This window comes from Arvicola amphibius, chromosome 12, assembly GCF_903992535.2.
Source record: "Arvicola amphibius chromosome 12, mArvAmp1.2, whole genome shotgun sequence".
Lineage (NCBI taxonomy): Eukaryota > Metazoa > Chordata > Mammalia > Rodentia > Cricetidae > Arvicola > Arvicola amphibius.
In genome coordinates, this window is record NC_052058.2 from 43,332,405 (window position 1) to 43,352,803 (window position 20,399).

General features: G+C 45.5%; 1 protein-coding gene across 23 annotated transcripts in view; it reads right to left on the reverse strand.

The window, feature by feature from the left end:
- Window positions 1-20,399, reverse strand: part of Thrb (thyroid hormone receptor beta) — a 337,850-nt gene that overhangs the window by 77,281 nt on the left and 240,170 nt on the right. For 12 of the 23 annotated variants that reach the window (XM_038348812.1, XM_038348806.1, XM_038348814.1 and 9 more), the window contains one exon: window positions 9,292-9,355. In XM_038348812.1, coding sequence (XP_038204740.1) covers window positions 9,292-9,313 — 22 coding nt within the window. In that variant the 5' untranslated portion in view covers window positions 9,314-9,355. Of the gene's footprint in view, window positions 1-9,291; window positions 9,356-15,131; window positions 15,195-15,388; window positions 15,539-20,399 lie in introns of all 23 variants that reach the window. The other 11 variants (XM_038348824.1, XM_038348820.1, XM_038348818.1 and 8 more) reach the window with 3 other exon arrangements.

Below are 20,399 nucleotides of genomic sequence, written 5' to 3' on the forward strand. Positions count from 1 at the left end.
CTAGACTATATTTCCCAGGCTCCCTTGCAGCAAGATTTGACCATGTGACCAAGTTTCAGCTGACAGAACGCAGGAGATTAATGGGCTTTAATGTGTTTTCTTCATTTTCTTCCACTCTTCTTTTCTAGAACAATATGAAGCCCAAGAACTAGATGGGGATGAAGGAAGGATGCTAAGAAAGCCTCTAACTGATGCTGCCAAGTCTCACCTGCCAACTAAGTACAGGTGACACCAGTCCTATGATTAGGAATACCATTCTGCTGTATGAAGGCACTGAGGTTCCAGGAGGGGAAACTTACCTAATGGAGCATTAAACATTATTGTACTAACAGAGGCCAATGGACTGTGTTGCAAAGTGTTTCTGAAATCCAGCTGGAGCCAACAGAGTCTTTGGGCATGAGACTCTTGAAGGCTCACACTAAGTCACAGTGCAGGATGCTGCTAAGCGGCAACAGCACACTCCCGTTCACAGTCTTAGGTTCCCTAATTGTCATCTAGGAGCATGGACTGCGCAGTCTCTAAGTTTCCTTTGCCCTAACGTGCGCAGAAACTGTGATCTCTTGCCTCCGGATTCCCAAGAGGCAAGGACTGTCCTCAGCTCTGTTTATATGCAATACAGTATCTTAGATGCCAGTGTTAAGTGGAATTAGATTTCTTTTTGTTAAACACTCAAGGAATTTGGTAATGTTATAATTTATGTTAGTGATTTCTCTTTATTATTTTTACTTATGTGTATGCGCCTGTATGAGTTTATGCATACCATGTGACTGCGCGTCTCTAGGAATTGGAATTACAGGCAGTTGTGGGTGCTGGGAACTCAACATAGGTTCTTTGTAAGAGTAGTAAGTGCTTTTAACCACTAAGCTGTTTCTCTGACAATTATTTCTTGATCTACTTTCGGGCATGGCATCAAATAGTTGGGACCCTCATGAATATTTTCATCATGGCTTACTGAGTATGAGGCTTGTTTATATTCATGAATATAGACTGATTTTGTACTAATGCTGAAAGACTTGCCTAATGGCAAAGTGGCAGTAACTGGTATCCTGATAACTTCATCTCAATTTCTTATTTATTTAGGTAAAGAGTATATGTTGCTAATTTCCGCTTTGAGTTGAAAAATTAGGGATTTATTTAGTTGAGAATATTCAAAATTTCATTATTCAAATGGGGTTTAATTGAGATCTACAAATGCATTATTGACAGAAACGTCAAGAAAATTTAAAGTTTAGAAAAGCTCAAGGGAAGTGATATAGGAACATGCGGTGGTCTGGCCATGGCCATGCAGAGTTTTGTGCCCCCTGCTCCTTAATAAAGGTGCGGGAAAACGTTCGTTTGTGTCCTGTGGGGGACATTGGTCACTTCATTCGGAACATCAAAAAGGAAGATTAATACTTATATGTGTCTTTGCTTCCTAAAAATAAGTCAATAAATTCTGCTAGTGAATGTTGCTTCTAGATAAAATGTTTAGAAGCCCACAGTCTCCGGGAGTGCAAAGGGGCTGGGGAAATAATGAGACTGTAATGTCAGAGAAGCATCAGGAGCCACAGTTTGATACTGTGAAAGTGAAATCAAATATAAAGCGGAAATTAGTGACTTTAAAAAACTTCCTACTTATTGCCTACAGGGAGATGTGTGGTTCCCCCGACCACTTCTGGCTGTCACTTTCTGCATGACGTCATTATGTTCTGCTCAGTTTGTACATCCTGGGGAGCACTGACCACCCGGCAGAGCTCTGAGGGGGGTCCCTGTGATCTGACTTGCTTAGGAATCAGTGCCTATTAAAAGTGAGGCAGCAGTGATAGCAATGGCAGTTTGCCTTAGAAGGTGCTGAAGCAGGGAGACAGTGCATCAGATTTCCTTTTGGCTGGACCACTTGCTTCCGTCCTGATCATTTATAGCCCCCTAAAAATCATAAAGATTGACTGAGGCGCTTTTAGATATCTCTCAATTTTCAGAAGAAGGTTCAATCTGTGCAGAAAATTCTTGTAAGACATTGTGACCAGAGGCTACATTTGAATTATAGGGTTGATCTATCGACATTTAAGCTTCCCTGCCAGACAAGCTTCTTAAAGAAGTATAAGTACCTTCCACATCTATTTATGTAACTTATAGAACAGGAATGCTGAGGGACTATGCATGAGGGCCTGCCATGGACCAGACACTTCAAGATGGTTATTCTGCATCCTGCCCCTGTCATGTGGCAGATGGGGGTGAAGAGAGTCATAAGAGTCTCACTACCTTACCATAAGCCTGTAGGAAAGCTCAGCAACTTCAGCATTGGGAGTTCTTAAAAGCTCCTCAAATGGATTAAATGTACAGTCCAAGCCAAATACAAAAGCAATATGTAGACAGAGAGACTTGAAGAGAACTCTCAGGGGAACCCCAGCATCAGGACAGAGCTACATCTGCATGCTTCATGCATGGGGACATGGATCTCCAGAGATAAGCCTTGAAAGAAAAGCAAAAGTTGATAAACAGGTGCCTGGCACTGCCAGCTGAGTCTGGTGGAAGGTGGGAGAAGGGTCAGATGGACATTTACCTTCCTTGGCAAGGTACTTTTCTTCTCCCACAAAGCACGGCAGGCTACTTCTGGTTGCTGTTTAATGGGTAATATGAAGTGTAGATGCAGAAATCTTCAACCATCCTTGAGGCTTCCCTGAATCTAATGAAAAGCCCTATCTTTAAATAGAAGTGCTCACACTTATCTCAAAGAGCCCTTCAGCCTGAGTCTTGCCTACTCTCCAGGAAAGAGTCATCTTCACAAGATATAAGCAGGGTACCCAACAGAGTTCATCTGCAAACTCTCCACATGCCATAGCACGTGTATGAAACCAACTTGAAAATTGTTCAGAGCAAAGACTAGATAAAACTAGAAAGAGCAAGGGAGAAGTATACAGCAGATCTGATGGAACGTTACCATGCGAACCCTCTGGGTAAAGAATAGATGGAGATTCTTTGTATTAATCTTGCAACTTAGATAAAGCATGAAACAGGAAAAAGGGCTGGAGAAATGTGTCAGCAGTTAAGAGTGTTGCTGCTATTGGAAGATATGAGTTCAGATCCCAGCACCCAGTGCAGGGAGTATTGCAACTTAAGGTCTAGGGGATCCAATACCTGTTTCTGGATTTCATGGGTACATGCACACCTAATCATCATCACCATCATCATCATCACCATCATCATCATCATCATCATCACCACCACCACCACCACCACCATCATCATCATCATCACCATCATCATCATCATCATCACCACCACCACCACCACCACCACCACCACAAGTTCTTTAAAAAAATAAGGAAGAAAAATGTTAAAAGGTCAAATATCCTAACAAAAAGAAGATAATATACTAAATTGCAAAAATATTTGTAGCAGTTTTTCAGAGACCATGAATCATTTTGTTAGTATCTAACTCATAATGAGAAGACACCATGACAGAGAAGCTAACCAGATATGTAAACAACCAACTAAAACTCAAAATGAAGTAGGGTATGGTGTTCATGACCATTATCCCAGCACTCTGGAGGCTAGGGGAAGAGGATTGCTACTCAAGTGTCAGGATAGCCTAGGCTACACAAGTACTGGGCTAGCCAGGGCTATTCAGCAAGACTTAGTATCAAAAAGCAAAGCAAAACAAAACAAGGAGAAGCCTTTTTGTTCAATAAACATGTGTATAGTCAAATTTATTATCAATAAGGAGGCTGCAATTTTGAGAAGCTTGAATAAAAGTTTCCCATTGCCTCTCCCCAGACAAATGGACTAACTGCCCCACACCCTTAAAACTGGAGGCTGAGCGATTGAATGGTGCTGCATTGTTGAGGGCATCTAATTCCTTCACTAATGTGGCTACAATTTGATTTAAGAAAGATGTTCCAAAGATGCCCTCCATCGTCCAAGCCAGTCTTTGCTTCTACTTGGTAGATGTGACCCTCAGGACATAATTAGTGAGGTGCAAAGTTCAGGATGGGGTCAGTCACTGTAAATCATATTCTGAATATACCTCCAACAAATGCTTGCCCATCATATTTTGCATATCCCCTCCAACAAAGGCTTGTCTGGTATTACTAGTTTGAGAGTTGAGACAAGACCCTGGTGTCATGGATAACTGGGCAACCACAGCTAAAATCCTGCTGAAGGATTTATCAATGACCGGAGAACAAGACACTAACAAGCCACACCCTGTGCACATTGGCTATCTTTGAGGAGTGTCCTTATTTTGGGGTCCATAACCTTCACCATCAGTAACCTTCACCAGGAAGAACACTCATGCCACGTGCAGAGTAGCGGCTACCGTGATTCTGAGAGACTGTCCCAACTACTGTTATGCAGCAGCTAACAAGCGCCCAAGACAGACAATCGTCAGTAGACATGGGCCTTCCTTTACAGAAATGCGACTATAAGCATCAGTGTCAAAAGGAGAACTAGGGACCAGCGATTTCCATGCTTTCCTACATAAAGAATACAATTGCAATGGCTTATTTTGTTTCTAAATTATCTCCTTTAGTTTTTTGAGATTAACATATCATTTTCCTTTTCCCTTTCTGCCCTCCAAACACCCCCATATACCACTCCTTGCTCTTTTTCATATTCATGACTTTTCTCCCATAAATTGCGGTTACACACATATATGCATTATATAAAAATTCATAAGTACAACCTGCTCAGTCTGTATAATGTTAATTGTATTTATGTTTATAGGACTGTCCATTTGATATTGGATAACCAATTGGTGTGCTTTTTGTAATTGGACTTAAAACCTGCCCAACAAGAGAGAAACTATGCCTGGTGCTGGAAACCTAGCCAACTAGCCAGGGTTAGTGAGGTCATGGATCTTGGAGGAGAACCTACAACCATCATTTTACTAAACCAGCATGATCCCTAACTATATATTAAAGATGTGTCCTTACACCCACAGATAAATGCAGTTCTCACCGCTAATCAAGGGATCTTGTTGCCACAGACTGAGCCTGGTACAGAAAAACCACAACCAATCAAAATGCAGAGTTGTGGAGCCCAGTCCCAATGGATTGTTGTGGAAGAAGGGGGCAAAAAGATTCTAGGGAACGTTGTAAAAGCCAGAGGGACAGGGACTTTGCAGTGAGTGTGCATCCCCTAGGAATATCAGCGTGGACACCCAAACAGGAGCTGAACAAGGACAAGTATAGATTTGCTAATGGGATGTGATGGGTGGTGGGGACCCGGGAGACTTCAACCCTATGTAAGGACTAGAGGCAACTAAGGAATGCTGGGAGCAGAGAAATAGCCTTTCCCACTGAGGGTTTTCATCTTCAATTGACCCAACATAGTCACCTGGGAGTGAATATTACTGATGAGTTCTCTAGAATACCTTGGCCTGCAGGCATGCGGATGAAGGATTTTCTTACTTGGATTACCGAGACGGGCAGACTCAGGCTGAGTGTAGGTAGCACCGTGCTCATGGCCTGGGCCTTGGGACTGAATGAAGAGGAGAGAGATCTGGCTGCATTTATTCCCTCTACTCTTGATGATGGATATTGTCTGAGAAACCCTCTCAAGTCCTGCCGCCGTGACTTCCTAGCTGGGATGTACTCGAATCAGGGAATGTGAGCTAGTACAAATCTGCTCCCTCCTAAAGAGTTTTCTTAGGATATTTTATCACAGCAATCGAAACCCAAACTAAGATGGTATTTGGAGAGACTGAGTGATTGCCTTAGGTAACATCCTTGGCAGATAAATATCTTACACAAATAACAAGAAAAGACAAGGATCGCAATGGGAAAATGAATAATAAGTATGAATGGAATGTTTTATGTGTGTGACCAATAAACGTAGAAAAATGCTTAACTCTGGGAGTAATTAAAAGTGCAACTACATCTATTTCATTCTTAACAAATGATTTTATACAGAGGGAAACATTAAGGTCAACCCCAAAGTTCAGGGTATCACTGCAACACCCCTATACTGGGACATTCAGTAATAACGACGCTTAAAGGGAAACAGATGGACAGAAACACAAAAGAAGCTAACGAGGTGGAAGGAATAAGCAGCCAAAGAAGTGCAGGTGAAATCAAGACACCAGGAATATTCTGTTTATTCCCCAGGGCTGGTAGCAGTGCGGCTTTCATCCCAGGGCCCAGGGATACTCTGCTAACTGTAGTAGGTGGCTTACATCCCAGGGTCCAGGGACTCTGCTAACTGTAGTAGGTAGCTTACATCCCAGGGCCCAGGGACTCTACTAAATGTCCATCCTATCTCAAAGCAAGGGTGTGTGCAAATGCTACAAATCCCTGCCACTTTGGAGTGGTCAGTGGAGTCCGAGTTCTTGGTTTCTTTGCCAAAAGCCTTTCCCTTTGCTGCTAGCAATGTTAAAAGTATTCACATCTTTGAACTGATCCTTCTGTGCTGTGAGTTTTTACTCCAAAATAGGGCTCATTACAGTGTCATAAATGTCTGAAGAATTCTCTTAGACTACCTGGAATTAGAGCTTAATGCCCAACTAGTAAAATATCTCAGGAAGGCACTTTCTTACATTCCTCTTTAAGGATCAGCATTGTTCAGTGAGTGGTGTCATATAGTCCCAATTTCAAGTTAGGTGAGGCAAAGAGATGAAGTTTTGGCAATACTCAGGTCCAATAGCTGTTGGTAAGCCCAGAAAATAAAGATGTGTCCACTCAAGTCCACCCAAAAGACAAGCACTCACAAGCTTTGCCAATGGACGAGCCTCTGCACCCAATACGTGCCTCTGCGGCGTGAAATGCTGGCTTGCTGTTAGGGAAGCAGGTTCAGCTGTTTTCTCCTAAGGGTTAATTGATGTTCTATAGTGCTTAATAGCAATGCCACCTGTTATGTTTTCTGAAGAGAAAGAATGCATACTTGGCTTTTCAATTATGCACCTAGAGTAAGCATTTGGCACCAATGGCTTTCATCTTTACTGTGGTCTCCCTTAGGTTAAAATAATAAAATAACTGGAGCCTGCAGTGAAGGAGAGAGGAAAAACAAACGGCTTTATTTCACACACAAATGAAAGCCTCTCGTGTAATGATTTTCTTATTTGAGCCGCTCCCAGCCCCTCAGTCTGTCTATGGAGTCGGCTCTTTTGAAAATACAGCTGCCCGAGTGTCTATAGAAAACACATGCTGGAAATGAGAGCACTCTATTCAGCTAGGAGCTAGTGCCCTTGCTCAGGCACTCAGCTACAGGGTTCTGCTTAACATTAGGGTGAGCTGGAGCTAGGGGAACCCTCCAGGCTTATGGGATGCTAAAGAAAGCACCAATAAAGACAGCCATGGCCAAAGCTGGTCTTCTGCCTGTTTCGTAGATTGACAGTCAAGCCTACTTGGTAACGGACAGTCTAGGGTTCTTCATGTTGTAGTGGTTGGATGGGGGTCCTGTGATACTGAATGGACTATGGAGATAGAAAATCTCCTCATTGCCTTCTAGAACCAGAGATCAGATGAGTCTGCAATCAATCATCAATCAATCAATCACTATCACCAATCAATCATTGCCTATCTCTGTTCTAGATCATCTTACTGTCCATATTCACATTAAATATTGCCAATCCTCTGTCTCAAGAGTGTACGTTCTCTGGAGTTGCTACCTTTGGAAGCATTTTCAGGGGCAAATCATCATGGAGTACTGAGCAGCCACTGTGAACTGCGGGCATTCTGACAGTCTCTGATAGGAACAGTTTCTCTGTTTGCAGTGTCATGGCCAGCTGTCTGTGTGCTTTCACATATATGTGATGTGGGAGTTCCTTCTGCATATGTGTGGCTTTTATTGGACAATGAATAAAGCTGTTTTGGCCAATGGCTTAGCACAGTTAAGCCAGGTGGGGAAATCTGGATGGGAGAGAGGGAGAAAGAGAGAGAGAGAGAGAGAGAGAGAGAGAGAGAGAGAGAGAGAGAGAGAGAGAGAGAGAGAGAGAATAGTCAGGAAGATGCTATGTATCTGCTGAAGGAGAAAGATGCTAGAACCTTTCTAGTAAGCCACAGCCTCATGACCATACACAGATTAATAGAAATGGGTTAATTTAGGATGTAAGAGCTAGCTAGGAATACACCTAAGCTATTGGTCAAACGACATTATAAATAATATAGTTTCTGTGTGATTATTTGGGTCTGGGCAGCAGGGAAATGAACTAGCAGTCTCCGTTTGCATATATGTAGGTACAAAGACTGACATTGTCATTCTAGCTGGCTAGGGGTGCTTTTCAGACCCTTGGCAACATGGGGACTATGACTAGGGTGGAGTCACACTGATTTCCCACTGTATGAACTGGTTTTCTGCATGGAAGAAGTTGACGAGACTTGAGTGAAGAAGAATCTGGCCATATTGGCAGTGGAGCAGAAGTAGGAGTTGTGTTTTCTGAAGCGAAGTAAGACACGGAGAGGATGTGTGATTCTGAGGGCCTTGTTTCTTACAGGTGCAAGCCATTCTGGTTTGCTCAGGTACTGTATTTGGGCACATCAAGAGTTCAAGTCTTGGCGGGTAGGAAGCTGAGGTGTGATGTCATGGAGATAATGTTTCTGATCATTGGGAGCAGACACATTTTGGTCCATGGATCTTTGCTCTAAGTTATCTATTAATTGTTAATTAACTAAGTTAACCTAAATTAACTATTAATATTTAAAAATTTAGATATCTGATTAAAAAACATCTAGTTTTCCAACATCGCTTGAAAATCTCTGGCTTCTTAATGCCTTATTTCAGTTATTTATAATTGAGGGTGGTTTGCTTCTGAGTGAACTTTGGGTCAGCTTCTCCCTGACCTTCTCAGCCTTTGGTGATGTCTGACTGGCCCCGGGGCCTTCATACACACAGGCAACTCATGCTATGATGGTGGCCTGTTGCTACTTTGGTCACTGTTCTGGCTCTCTCTGACCTTGTAGATCACACCTGCCCTATGTGATCTCATCACGTTCCATTCCGATTCACTGCTGCTGGGACAGGCAGCCCACCCTGGGGATACATTGATGTGTAGTCACTAAGGCTGCAGAATCATTTGTTCTATGAATCTGGAGACTTTGAAGAGTAATGTACTCAGCGCACACGCACGGGGTGATCTCAGGAGGGCCAAACACTGGCCTTTCACCGAAACTGTCACTTCTCTTCAGCCACCCTCTTGGGAATGACATCATTTCTGACATGTTTTTAGGGACATTTCCAGAGGAAGTCATATTATTTAATGCCTTGGAAATAATCGCTGCTAAGATTCTCGGGTCGGGAGTAGGAGTCCTGTACTTCACTTTAGGTGACACGTAAAAGAAGATGCACAATGAAAATCAAGAAAGGATGCATAGATACCTGTCATACTGTTAGGAGTCATAGGTTAGTCGTCATGCTGGGTCCTCTTCTGCACTGGCATTTCCTACAAAGAGACAGAATAATACAGATTACAATCTGCACTTGACTCTCTATTGAGACAGGGTCTTAGGATGTAGCACTGGCAGGCCTGAAAGTTACTGGAACAAGGCTGGCTTCAAACTCACAGAAATCCCACTGCCTCTGTCTCCTGAGTGGCAAGATTTGACTTATTTATTAAATATATTTCATTCTTTGACAATTTCCGCACACCCCAAACAGACACCTCTTCCCTCTTCATGTCTTCTCTTTTTTTATCTTTATTTTTTGAAATTCAGTAAGTCCAACCAGTGCCCCCTACTGGCATGCTGACTGGTCTTGCCCGCTTGATCATGTGTGCATAACCATAGCTGCAGTGAGACTGAGTCCACGAGCTCAGAAGCCAACACGTCACAGCCTCCTCTCATCCCTCAGCTTTTACACTATCCCTGCCACTCTCTGCCTTAATTTGTTGTTACTGTTCCAAACAATGCTATGTTCATTAATGAACTTGAGACAAGTTCCTAACTTGGAACTGGGGGTGGGAGTGGGGGGCGGGGTTAGAAGCCGAAAGGGTTATATGGCACACACAGGTAGCAAAACCTTGTTTTCATCTCTGGCTTCATTCTATAATTAGGCTTTTAAAACAGTATTTTTTTTTAAAGGGCACTTGTTCACTGTTCTTTGGTTTGTTCGTAAGAGAGCTGCCAGACTCCAGACAGGCTATTTTCCTATGACTAAGATGTTCAAGTATCTCCAAGTTCTCACAGTGCAGGCTGCAAAGCAGCAGCCTCAGGCTTGATGGTGCCTTGAATAAGACCCAGATGATTCATGTCTTAGACATCTTGCTCCTAAGAACAGACTCCCTCACCTGCCCATTTATGACCTCCCCTCTTGTCAGAGCTTTCACCAATGCATCTGTGAAGTCTTTGAGCAAAGGAAAGACTGACACTCAGACTGGAGGGGGAGGAGGCCCAGTGGGGTCCATGACATATGCACACAAGCTGAGAGAAACGCGCTGCAGGACACATACAAGTAGCTGGTACCCACAGTCCGAGCACTTCAGTATATTGCTGGGGATATTTGATGGGAGGGGTTCTGTGCCCAGGATGACAGAAGCTTGTGTCTCTAAATGGGACTGAATCCCAGTATGTAGGTTCAAGGGCCAGCACTGCTATGGACCAGCCATGGGGTCCTGAGAAGCAATTTCTGAGCACTGGAATTCCCATTCCTTCAATGCAAAACGAGGAAAGGGGCACAGGCTTTGCTATGTCACAGGCTGCTGCTAAGGCTTCCAGGATGTAAGGGCATCTGTGTGCTGAGATGCAGCACACTGAGCTATCGCAGCCTTTGGACGAGGAGCCATGGGCTTGAGTAGGACAGGAGGAAGCCGGTGGGCAAAGAAGCGCATGAGTTATGTTCCCACTACAGCTCTACCTATGGCCACTCAGTCTGACTCTACACCTATGTCTTACATAGCCACTCAGTCTGACTCTATACCAACGTAGTGGCCACTATTTCTTGTCTTTATCATGATTCCTGTCATACCCAAGAGAAATTATAGGTTCGCACGGCTGCCTTTCCCATTAGCCGCAAACTCTTCTGGCACAACCAGCTACTCTCCTTTTTTTTTTTTTTTGGTTTATCAAGAAGAGTATTGGACACAATCATATGTAGAATAATGGCTACAGCAAAGTGCAGCCTCTGTGACACACACGAGGCTGGCCACCTGAACTGGCCACCTGACAGAAAAGACAAGAAGTAGCTACTAGCCAATGAATTCTCACAGCTGATCAGCTGATCACCTTCAAAGTCCCCAGCCACCTTCAGCCCCAGCCCCAGTCACACGTTCAGCTTCTCGGAGGGAGATGAATCAGGCTTGGAGATGTTGGCTGTGGGACCATGGGTTGTATCTGAAGTCCAATGGACTCTATTGCCTTCTTAGCTTTGTTATTATCCCCCTCCTGGCCCCGGAACCTGCCATGTTTTCCCAGCACATGACGTGAACGCTCCAGAGGGTGATGAGGACTATGGATTCAGAGGAGAATGAGGTTTGTTGCTCAAATGAGTAACTAAAGTGCCCCACCTTGGCCACGCTGGTTCATGGCCTGAAGTGGCATAAGATGTCTCCTCTGGACATTTGGAAAAACAGAAAGAAAAGGGAAAAAAAAGGGGGAGAGGGAGAAGGAAGAAAGGATGGGAGGAGGGAAGGATGAGGAGAGAGAGAAAGAGAGAGAGAGAGAGAGAGAGAGAGAGAGAGAGAGAGAGAGAATTTCCTTTCAAGAGGAAGGTGAAGCTACAGCCGTTTGAGACATGCAAGGGAAGAGAACAGCCCCAGTGTCCCAAGCAGCATACCTGACTTCAGTCTTCCTCAAGGCCCATCCCTAGCCCCTCCTGGCCACTCAACTCTTATTTGGTGACCTTTGGCAAACACACCCTCTTTCCCATGAGCCGATTCAATCACAGTTGTCACCTGACTGACAGCTCCCAGCTTCCTACACAACAGTAACACCAGTGTGGCGTAACAGACCGTTTCCCTTTATCTCTCTGTCCTAGAGTCATAAATCCCCCGCTGCACGTTTTCGACACCAATAACTTAAAAGTTTCTTTATCTTCAAAATCCTGACCAAATGGGCACATGCACTACAGGAATAAATGCAATCTGTGAGGCCGAAGTGACTTGGAGAAGGGAAACAGTTTGTCTTACCGGCCTTCTAAAGGTCAGCACCGTAAGCCTCTGTGCTAACTTCCCGGGCTGCTCTGACTCAGTTCTCTTTCCTTCAGTGACAGTGAGGCTTTGGACCGCATTATCAGCGATCCTGAGCCATGGTGGTAGCATTAGATGGCATTACTGTCACCCTACTGCTAATGGTGTGCCGAGAAACCATTACTTTAGCACTTGAGTAGTATGTGGAACGGGGCATCGTTACTATTGCCCTTCAGTGAGGTCTAGATTTATTTTCCCCAGTGTGTGTGTGTGTGTGTGTGTGTGTGTGTGTGTGTGTGTGTGTGTGTGTGTAGGCCTGATGTTGATAGGGAATCATGTTTGATTATTCTTCCATGCTATTCATTTTGACAGAAGCTCTCAATCAAACCCAGAGCTTACTCGAATTGCTAGCCTTGCTAACCTGTTTAGGGATCCTGTCTCTGCCTTTGGAGGCTGGCGTTACAGGCAGGCCGCCATGACCACCTGGCATCTACTTGGCTACTGGAGATCTGAACTCATGCCCTTCTGCTTGTGCAGCGAGTGTTTAACCACTGGGCCATCTCCCCAGATCAGGGCTCTAGGATTTTAAGGGTGACTTCAGCAATGTGTCTGACAACCTGTCAGGTGTCACTTGTTCCTGGGCCTCAGTTTCACCTATCCCACAACACCCTGGGGGGAGAGTTCTTCCCCAGAGCTGTGCAGTGGCCTGGAGCTCAACTTGCCATCCTCCTGCCTCAGCCTCCTGAATGCTTGGTATTACAAGTATGCACCACCAGGCCTGGACACAGGCTAAGAATTTTCACTTGGATCCATTGATGGTTCATTTGCAAAGAGACAAAAGTCCTTTGGAAGCCTCAAGAGTTCAGCCCCAGTGAGGGAGCAGTTCCATGTCGTTCTGTACCCTTGGTGGGTGCCACTGAACTGGGACGTGGTTCTGCTGCAGTGACCATCCATCATTTGTCCTTGATGGCAGCTGATACCAGCACGTTTAGGGTACACAGGTTTCGTTCAATGACAACACTCTGAAGACAGTTACAGTCCTGCACTGGGAAGGACAGGAGGCTCAGCCCCACAGGGAGCAGAGGGCTCTCAAAGGGCAAAGCTTTCAGTTTTTTGCAGTCCTTCAAGAAGGGAGAGGACCTCAGTCATCAGAGAAATGCAAATAAAAACAACTCTGAGATTCCATCTTACACCTGTAAGAATGGCCAAGATCAAAGGCACTGATGACAACTTATGCTGGAGAGGATGTGGGGTAAAGGGAACACTTCTGCATTGCTGGTGGGAATGCAAGCTGGTACAGCCCCTTTGGATGTCAGTGTGGTGATTTCTCAGAAAATTAGGAAACAACCTTCCTCAAGACCCAGCAATACCACTTTTGGGTTTATAGCCAAAGGATGCTCAATTGTGCTACAAGGACATGTGCTCAACTATGTTCATAGCAGCTATGTTTGTCATAGCCAGAACCTGGAAACAACCTAAATGCCCCTTGACTGAAGAATGGATAAAGAAAATGTGGTACATTTGCACAATGGAGTACTACACAGCAGAAAAAAATGATGACATTTTGAATTTTGCAGGCAAATGGATAGAGCTAGAAAACATCTTTTTGTGTGAGGTAACCCACACCCAGAAAGACAATTATTACATGTACTCACTCATTGGTGGTTCTTAAACATAAAGCAAAGAAAACCAGCCTACAAACCACAATCCCAGCGAACTCAGAGAACAATGAGTCTCTCTTAGGAGAGACTTACATAGATCTAATCTACATGGGAGGTAGAAAAAGACAAAATCTCCTGAGTAAATTGGGAGCATGGGGACCTTGGGAGAGGGTGGAAGGGAAGGGGAGAAGAACAGAGGGGAGGGGAGAAGAGAAAAATATAGAGCTCAATAAAAATAATTTAAAAAAAAGAAAAAAGAAGGGAGATTAACAGAGTCTGTGGCTGCAACGAAGCTTCCTTTGCTGTGGCTAACTGTTGGTCACAAGAAAGGGCAGGTGTCAAAGTAGCCTTATGTAGCCAAGGCTGGCCTCGAACTTGTGGCCCTCTTGCCTCTGCCTCCTGAGTGCTAAGATCACAAGCATGTGCCACTATGTCCAAGCATCTCATCCTAGGGCTCATTTGGAGTGTGTGTGGTGCCAGGTGCTATGTAAACGCTCTCCCACTGGGCAAGAAGCCCTCACTAGTCTCCACTCTAACCCGTGTCTCTGTCAACACTGCCTCCTTCCTTTCTGTTATCTTCCCTTTGTTTTCCTGCTTCCTCCCAGGCAGTGCCACCATGGCCCGTGGGAAAGAGAATGGATCCTGCCACTCCTAGCAGAGACAGGGCGACTTAAGAGTCAGGAGGCACATGGGTATGATGGGATAACGTGGTCCACTTTGCCTGCTATTAGGAAACGTCCCTGTGATGCATGGGGCATCTCCCTTTTCAGAGCGGAGGACTAGGGGGACAGTCTGATAGAAATCCTATCTGCTTTGGGAACTAGGTCAACCTGGGCAGGGGTGGAACTCTTGGGGTCAGAGCAAACAAAGAAGGAAGTCACTCTAAGGTTCCTGCTACATAAAATGCACCCATCGTCACACACAGTGAGACATGGGACCCTTAGTCAAATAACACAGGAATAGAGAAATCAGGGACCAGTTAAAGTTTTGGAGGGCAATTAGGGAGGGACAGATTTAGCACCCGGGGTGCTCATGGTGCGTTGTCCTCCCAGAGGTTTTTCTATACAGGTGGACACCTATCTCTGACTTCTAAACACCTAGAGCCAGGTTCCTCAGGGAGCGGGGGGGGGGGGGGGGGGGGGGGGGGGGGGGGGGGGGGGGCCTGGCTACTCAGCAAGAGCAGGGCCTGTCACCTGCCGTTAGTGAGTTGTAGGCCAGAAGAACTTCCTCTACTGCCACCTAGTGGTCGTCAGGGCACCTTCTTCTTGCCTAGCCAAGAAGTTGAATAAAAGGTGTGTGCGTGGGCACGTGTGTGTGTGTATGTGTGTGTGTGTGTGTGTGTGTGTGTGTGTGTAGGGGGGAGGGTAGAGGGTGGCTGTCTGGGAGCACATTCATCACGTTAGGAGAATTAAATAACTCCAGAGGAATGAACGTACCACGCAGCACTGCCAGATGCCTGAGAGTGTACTTGCGGTTAGGTGACTCACCCAGACGCATGCCTGAAAAACAACAAACAAGAGCGGAAAACAAAGGGCTTGTGCAGACGCACGCGCTTTACTATCGATTTCTGAAAAGTGTTTGGCGGCGAAGTAGATAACTACACACAGCCCCACTCCTGACAGCTCTGGACAGCTTTGGGAAAATAGACAGGAGTGCTCGCCAGTTACATAATCTGCAGCAAACAAATACGTACTAATTCATTCTTGTACCAGAGATGCAGCATCCGTGCGTCTGAAGGCACGGTCTGCTGTGTTGGAATCCGTGGGCAGCATCTGTAGGTTCTTAACCCAGGGATAAAAGCAACACCTTCTTAAGGGGGAAGCAGCCTTGCTCTGCAAATTTCCTGGGGATGAAAATGAAGTTGTTCTATGAGCACAGCTGTTACCTATTTCTTAACTGCAAAACGTAAGCTGAGGCAGGATTGTATGCAACATTCCTGTGGGCAGACTTCAGACAGAGCGAAGCTACGCTTGCCTGTAATCCCAGCACTCTTGAGGAGAAGGTAGGGGAATCCTGAGTTCGGGTCTGGCTTGCACCACTTAGTGAGAGCCCTACCTCCCACCAAAAGCCAAAAGCGAGGTAGGTATGAAGCTCAGTGGAAGAGCATCCTAGCATGGAGAAGGCTCTGGGTTCAATCCCTAGCCCAACCACTTCAAAAAATATGTCTGAAATCTACAGTCCCCACCCTTTTTTCCATTGGGCCCATGTTTGATGGTGTTTGGTGATTCAGCCATTCACTTTATTAGAAAATTCGACGTTTCTCTGCCAGGTCTCGTGTGTGCCTACGGACAAGCTTGCGTGGCCTGAGTTTTGACTTTCAACAACCTGTTCTCAGGAAAATTTTCGGTAATGTGCCAAAGCAATTAACTACAAGAGTTAGTCCGCTGTGTTAAATTATGGGAAAGACTGGAAGACTAAATGGGTGTAAGGTTATCATTTTTAAGTCTAAGAATGTTGGTTAAGAATTAACTCCGGAAGCTGGGATGTTTGGAGCCAGGATGGGTGGAGCCAGGATGTTTGGAGCCAGGATGGGTGGAGCCGGGATGGGTGGAGCTGGGATGGGTGGAGCCGGGATGGGTGGAGCTGAGATGGGTGGAGCCAGGATGGGTTGGTCGGGGTGGTAAGTTAGAAGGTAAAGAGGCTTCTGGAAGGTACGTGGAAACAGAATGTTTTGGTTTTTTTCTTCCTTGATGTTTAAGTTAAATAGAGAGGTGCATTTCCTTAGGTGCTGGCTTCATTTTGTGGTCCTGCTGGAGAGCCTGCGTCACAGACAACCTGGGGATGGCAATGCCATGACTCAGTGCATGGCACTCAGTGCCTCAATATATTTTTTCCACCATGACCCCAGGCCAGGATAAATACCCTCAATGTTCTGTATAATTCAATACACACAGCCTAAGAGCTACACTTCACGTTGAACAGTGTGGCTGCGACTCCTTCAGAAATGAAAAAGTCCTACCAGGTTCCTATGGGCTGCAGAGTTTGGGACTCGAGGCTACTACAGGGAAAAGTACAGAGAGGGGTTGACATTTTCAGTTTTCAGCATCTGCGAGCTGATGGTCCTGAAATTTGCCCTGCATGTTTTATACTGCGAGGTGGGCCTGTGCTGTTTGCTGCTAAGGCACAGAGACCAGGAGGGATCTCTAGCCAGGGTCTGAGGCCGTCTTGAGAGCAAACCAGGTGTAGATATCATTGACGAGCTTCCTGGGTTCCTGTCACATGGGCATAATGTGACAAAGATTCTAAAACATGAACCCAGATGTCAGGGACGCTGACTACAATGTAGTCGGAGTTCAGGGAACTCTGGGTATTCACTCAGGCTGGAGGAGCTTTGCTTCCTGCTCACTTTCTGAGAGGCTGGTACCGTGTGTGTGTGTGTGTGTGTGTGTGTGTGTGCTCGCGCGTGTCTGTGTGTGTGTCTGCATTTGTGTGTGTGCGCGCGCATGTGCATGTGTGTCTGTGTGTGTGTCTTTGTGCGTGCATTTGTATCTGTGTCTGCGTGTGTGTGACTATGTGTATGTGCGTGCACATGTGTGTCTGTGTGTGTTTGTGTCTGCATGTGTCTATGTGTGCATGTGTGTATTGTGTGTGTGTGTGTCTGTGTGTGTGTGCACGCACACATACCGTGCTCATGCCTAAATTATCCGCTCATTGTATTTGCAAGTCAACTTCCCCTAAATCCTCTCCAAGTTTTTTACTTTACTTTCAGTTCAGGAAACCAAAAAAAAAAAAAAAAAAAAAAAAAGCAAGATGAGGCATTCTAAGCGGTGTCTGCTTCCTGCTGGAGGAAGGGCACTTCTGCCTGGTGTTTACATTCCACACTTGCAGTAGACTTATTCTTTTCTGAACAATAGATGGAGATTGCTGACTCATGCTCAGCTCACGGCTCCAAGAAGCCTTTCTCCCTGCTAACTCTACTTGTGCAGATACAATACAATAATGTTCTATTCATCTCTTTCTGCGTTAGAAATGCCAACAGCTCAGATATGCAGCCTAGGTTCCCCCTCCCCTTTGAGCTTACTTAAAGCTGCCTCCAAGCAACACATTGTGAAATATTTTATGGCATCTAATGTGAGCCATTCAGTCAGGATAAGACTAGTCTAAACCTTATTTATTTATTATCGATATACTTTTTTAAACAGCAGTTTCAGGTACAATGCCTGGCCACTGTCACAATCCCTCTTAAGAACTGCTGAACGACTCACACACGGGCTCACTGGGGCTCTAGTCCCCCTTTGCTGTTACATACTGATGCAAGCACCAGGTCCTCTCTTAGGTAAGAGGAAAACTCTCACACCCACGGACTTACTTTGGATCTGGCCAAGGACAGATTGAATCTCAAGGCTGCCTTGCCCGGCGGGCTTCAGCTAGGATGCTCTGTAGCACCGGCCCACAGCTCAGTCACTGCCACAACTGACAGTGTCTCTGGCCACTTCCAGGTATGGAAGTTAATGAGCAGCCATGGCCAACTGCAGAGTTTTGTTTTCCTAGTTGCCAACTAAAAACCACAGGACTATTTAATGCTTCAAAGCTCTAGTGGTCAATGTAGGCGTGCGCGCGCACACACACACACACACACACACACACACACACACACACACACACACACACGGTCTCCAGGCAGCTTTGAAAAGTCCACCCACAGCCACACCAATTAACATTCTGTAACGAAGACTGCCCACCAGAGCTGATGTATAGCCACAGCTGAGGTCAACACCAGGGTTGCCTTCTACATAGGGTACAGGAGTATCCCTGTATCTCACAGTGCTTTCTGATACATGACCCTTGCCTGAATTATCTCCTCAACTTTGACAAATCTTGCAGCCCGCTTGGGCCCTCATAACAATGCCCCAATGTTAGTTCAAAGTAGTATTACAGAAAATAGCATATTGTCCTATGCTCCCTGCCCAAAATAGGTTGAAATGCTGAACAAGGAGGTGGGGGGCTCCCTGGCATGGGGTGCAAAATGGCTACCTATAATGCCCATCGACATACCAGGGAAATAGGCCCAGAGGTGTCAATTAATGCATTTATTAACTAAAATGGTTCCACAATAAGACACTTTGGTTCTTTATGCAGAACCACAGAACTAAAGAGGACATTCAGGGTTATAATTATAATTTGGTTGTACTCAAAGATCAGAGCTACAGGGCCTGGTAGCAGAGGATGGCCACTGCCCTAAAAAATCTGTTAGCTAATGGTTTTTAGGTCCCAAAACTATCCCCTTAAATTCCTGAATATGCAGGACCCATGTGAAGGAGGATATAGGACCCAGTCATGACAAGCTCAATAGAGGCTTGAGTCTCTGTAGTTTGCCCTAAGGCAATAGCTAACTGACCACCCAGGAACCACCCAGGAACAGACCACCCAAAGGAAATGCCTAATGTTCCAACCATTGTAGGTACAATGACCTGCCTGAACATACCCATCGCTTTTCACCAGGACACCCCTAGACAAATGTCAGCCAGTCAGGGGTCCTGAACCTTAGAAATCCCCCACCCCAACCTCTGGTATTATAAAGAACCCACACCAACTAAGCTCAGGGCTCTCCAATTATGGCAATACATTGGACTCATGGAGAATCCAAGTTTGAACTTGAATAAGAATAAAGGCTCTTTGTTTTTACATATAGGACTTGGTCAGCTAGTTGGTTTTTGGGGACTTCGTGGTCTGAGCATGACAGAACCCAGTCCCTTACATATGGTCTGGAAGTGTAATGCCACTGAGATACCAAAGTCCCTGAATCTGGTCTTGTTGCCCCTGAACATGGTAGCCAGAGAAGTGTTATTATAATAAAAGTCAGCTCACATAACCCCTCTGCTCAAAACTGATGTGACATCTATAATGGTCTGTCCTGTCCCTTTAAGAGACAAGTCCCCCACCTTGTCCTCCACCAAGGCAGGCAGATCTTCCTTCTGTTTCCAGTCTGAGCTCAGGTAGCTGCTGCTGTGAACCTTCTCCCCCCCCCCTCTCCTTTCTCTCTCTGCTCTTTCTCAATATCCCCTTTTCCCTTACCCCTCCATAACCCACTAAATAAGTAACCACTTCCTCTGCATGGTATGCCTATCCATCTCAGTCTCTCACCCACCATGCGGCTCCTTGCTTTTGTATTTTGGTGAGTCGGTCTCCCTGGTGGTCTTTTGGGGTCCCCACGGACTGAGCATAACAGTATCCTGCACATGCACCCCGTTCTCCAAAGAACTGAAAACAACTGTAATCATGACCGCAGGCAACAGCAGCAACAAGCTAGGACCTGTGAAGTGGATCCAATGTGTCACGGACTCTGCTATGTGTCCCACATACCCATTTCTTGGATTATTCTCAGTGACCTAGGCAGTAGGCAGCATTTTACAGTTGGGAATGGTGACTCTTCCCTAAGATTGAGAAGACTTTTGTTTTTATTGTTTTTGTATTCTCTCTCTCTCTCTCTCTCTCTCTCTCTCTCTCTCTCTCTCTCTCTCTCTCTGATGTCTGTGTGTGCCCATTCATGTATTTGAGGGAGGGTCCCTTGCTGATCCTGGAGTAAGGCTGGCTGGCCAGAAAGCCCCAGAGATCTTCCTGCCCCTGTCCCTTACAACACTGAGGTAATAGGGTCATATACTTCTTTTTATCTGAGCGCAGGTCTTCATAGTTACCCACTGAGATAACATCCCAAGTTTTTAAGGATCCAAGTCAGGTCTGGAATCTATGTGCCGTGGATCGGG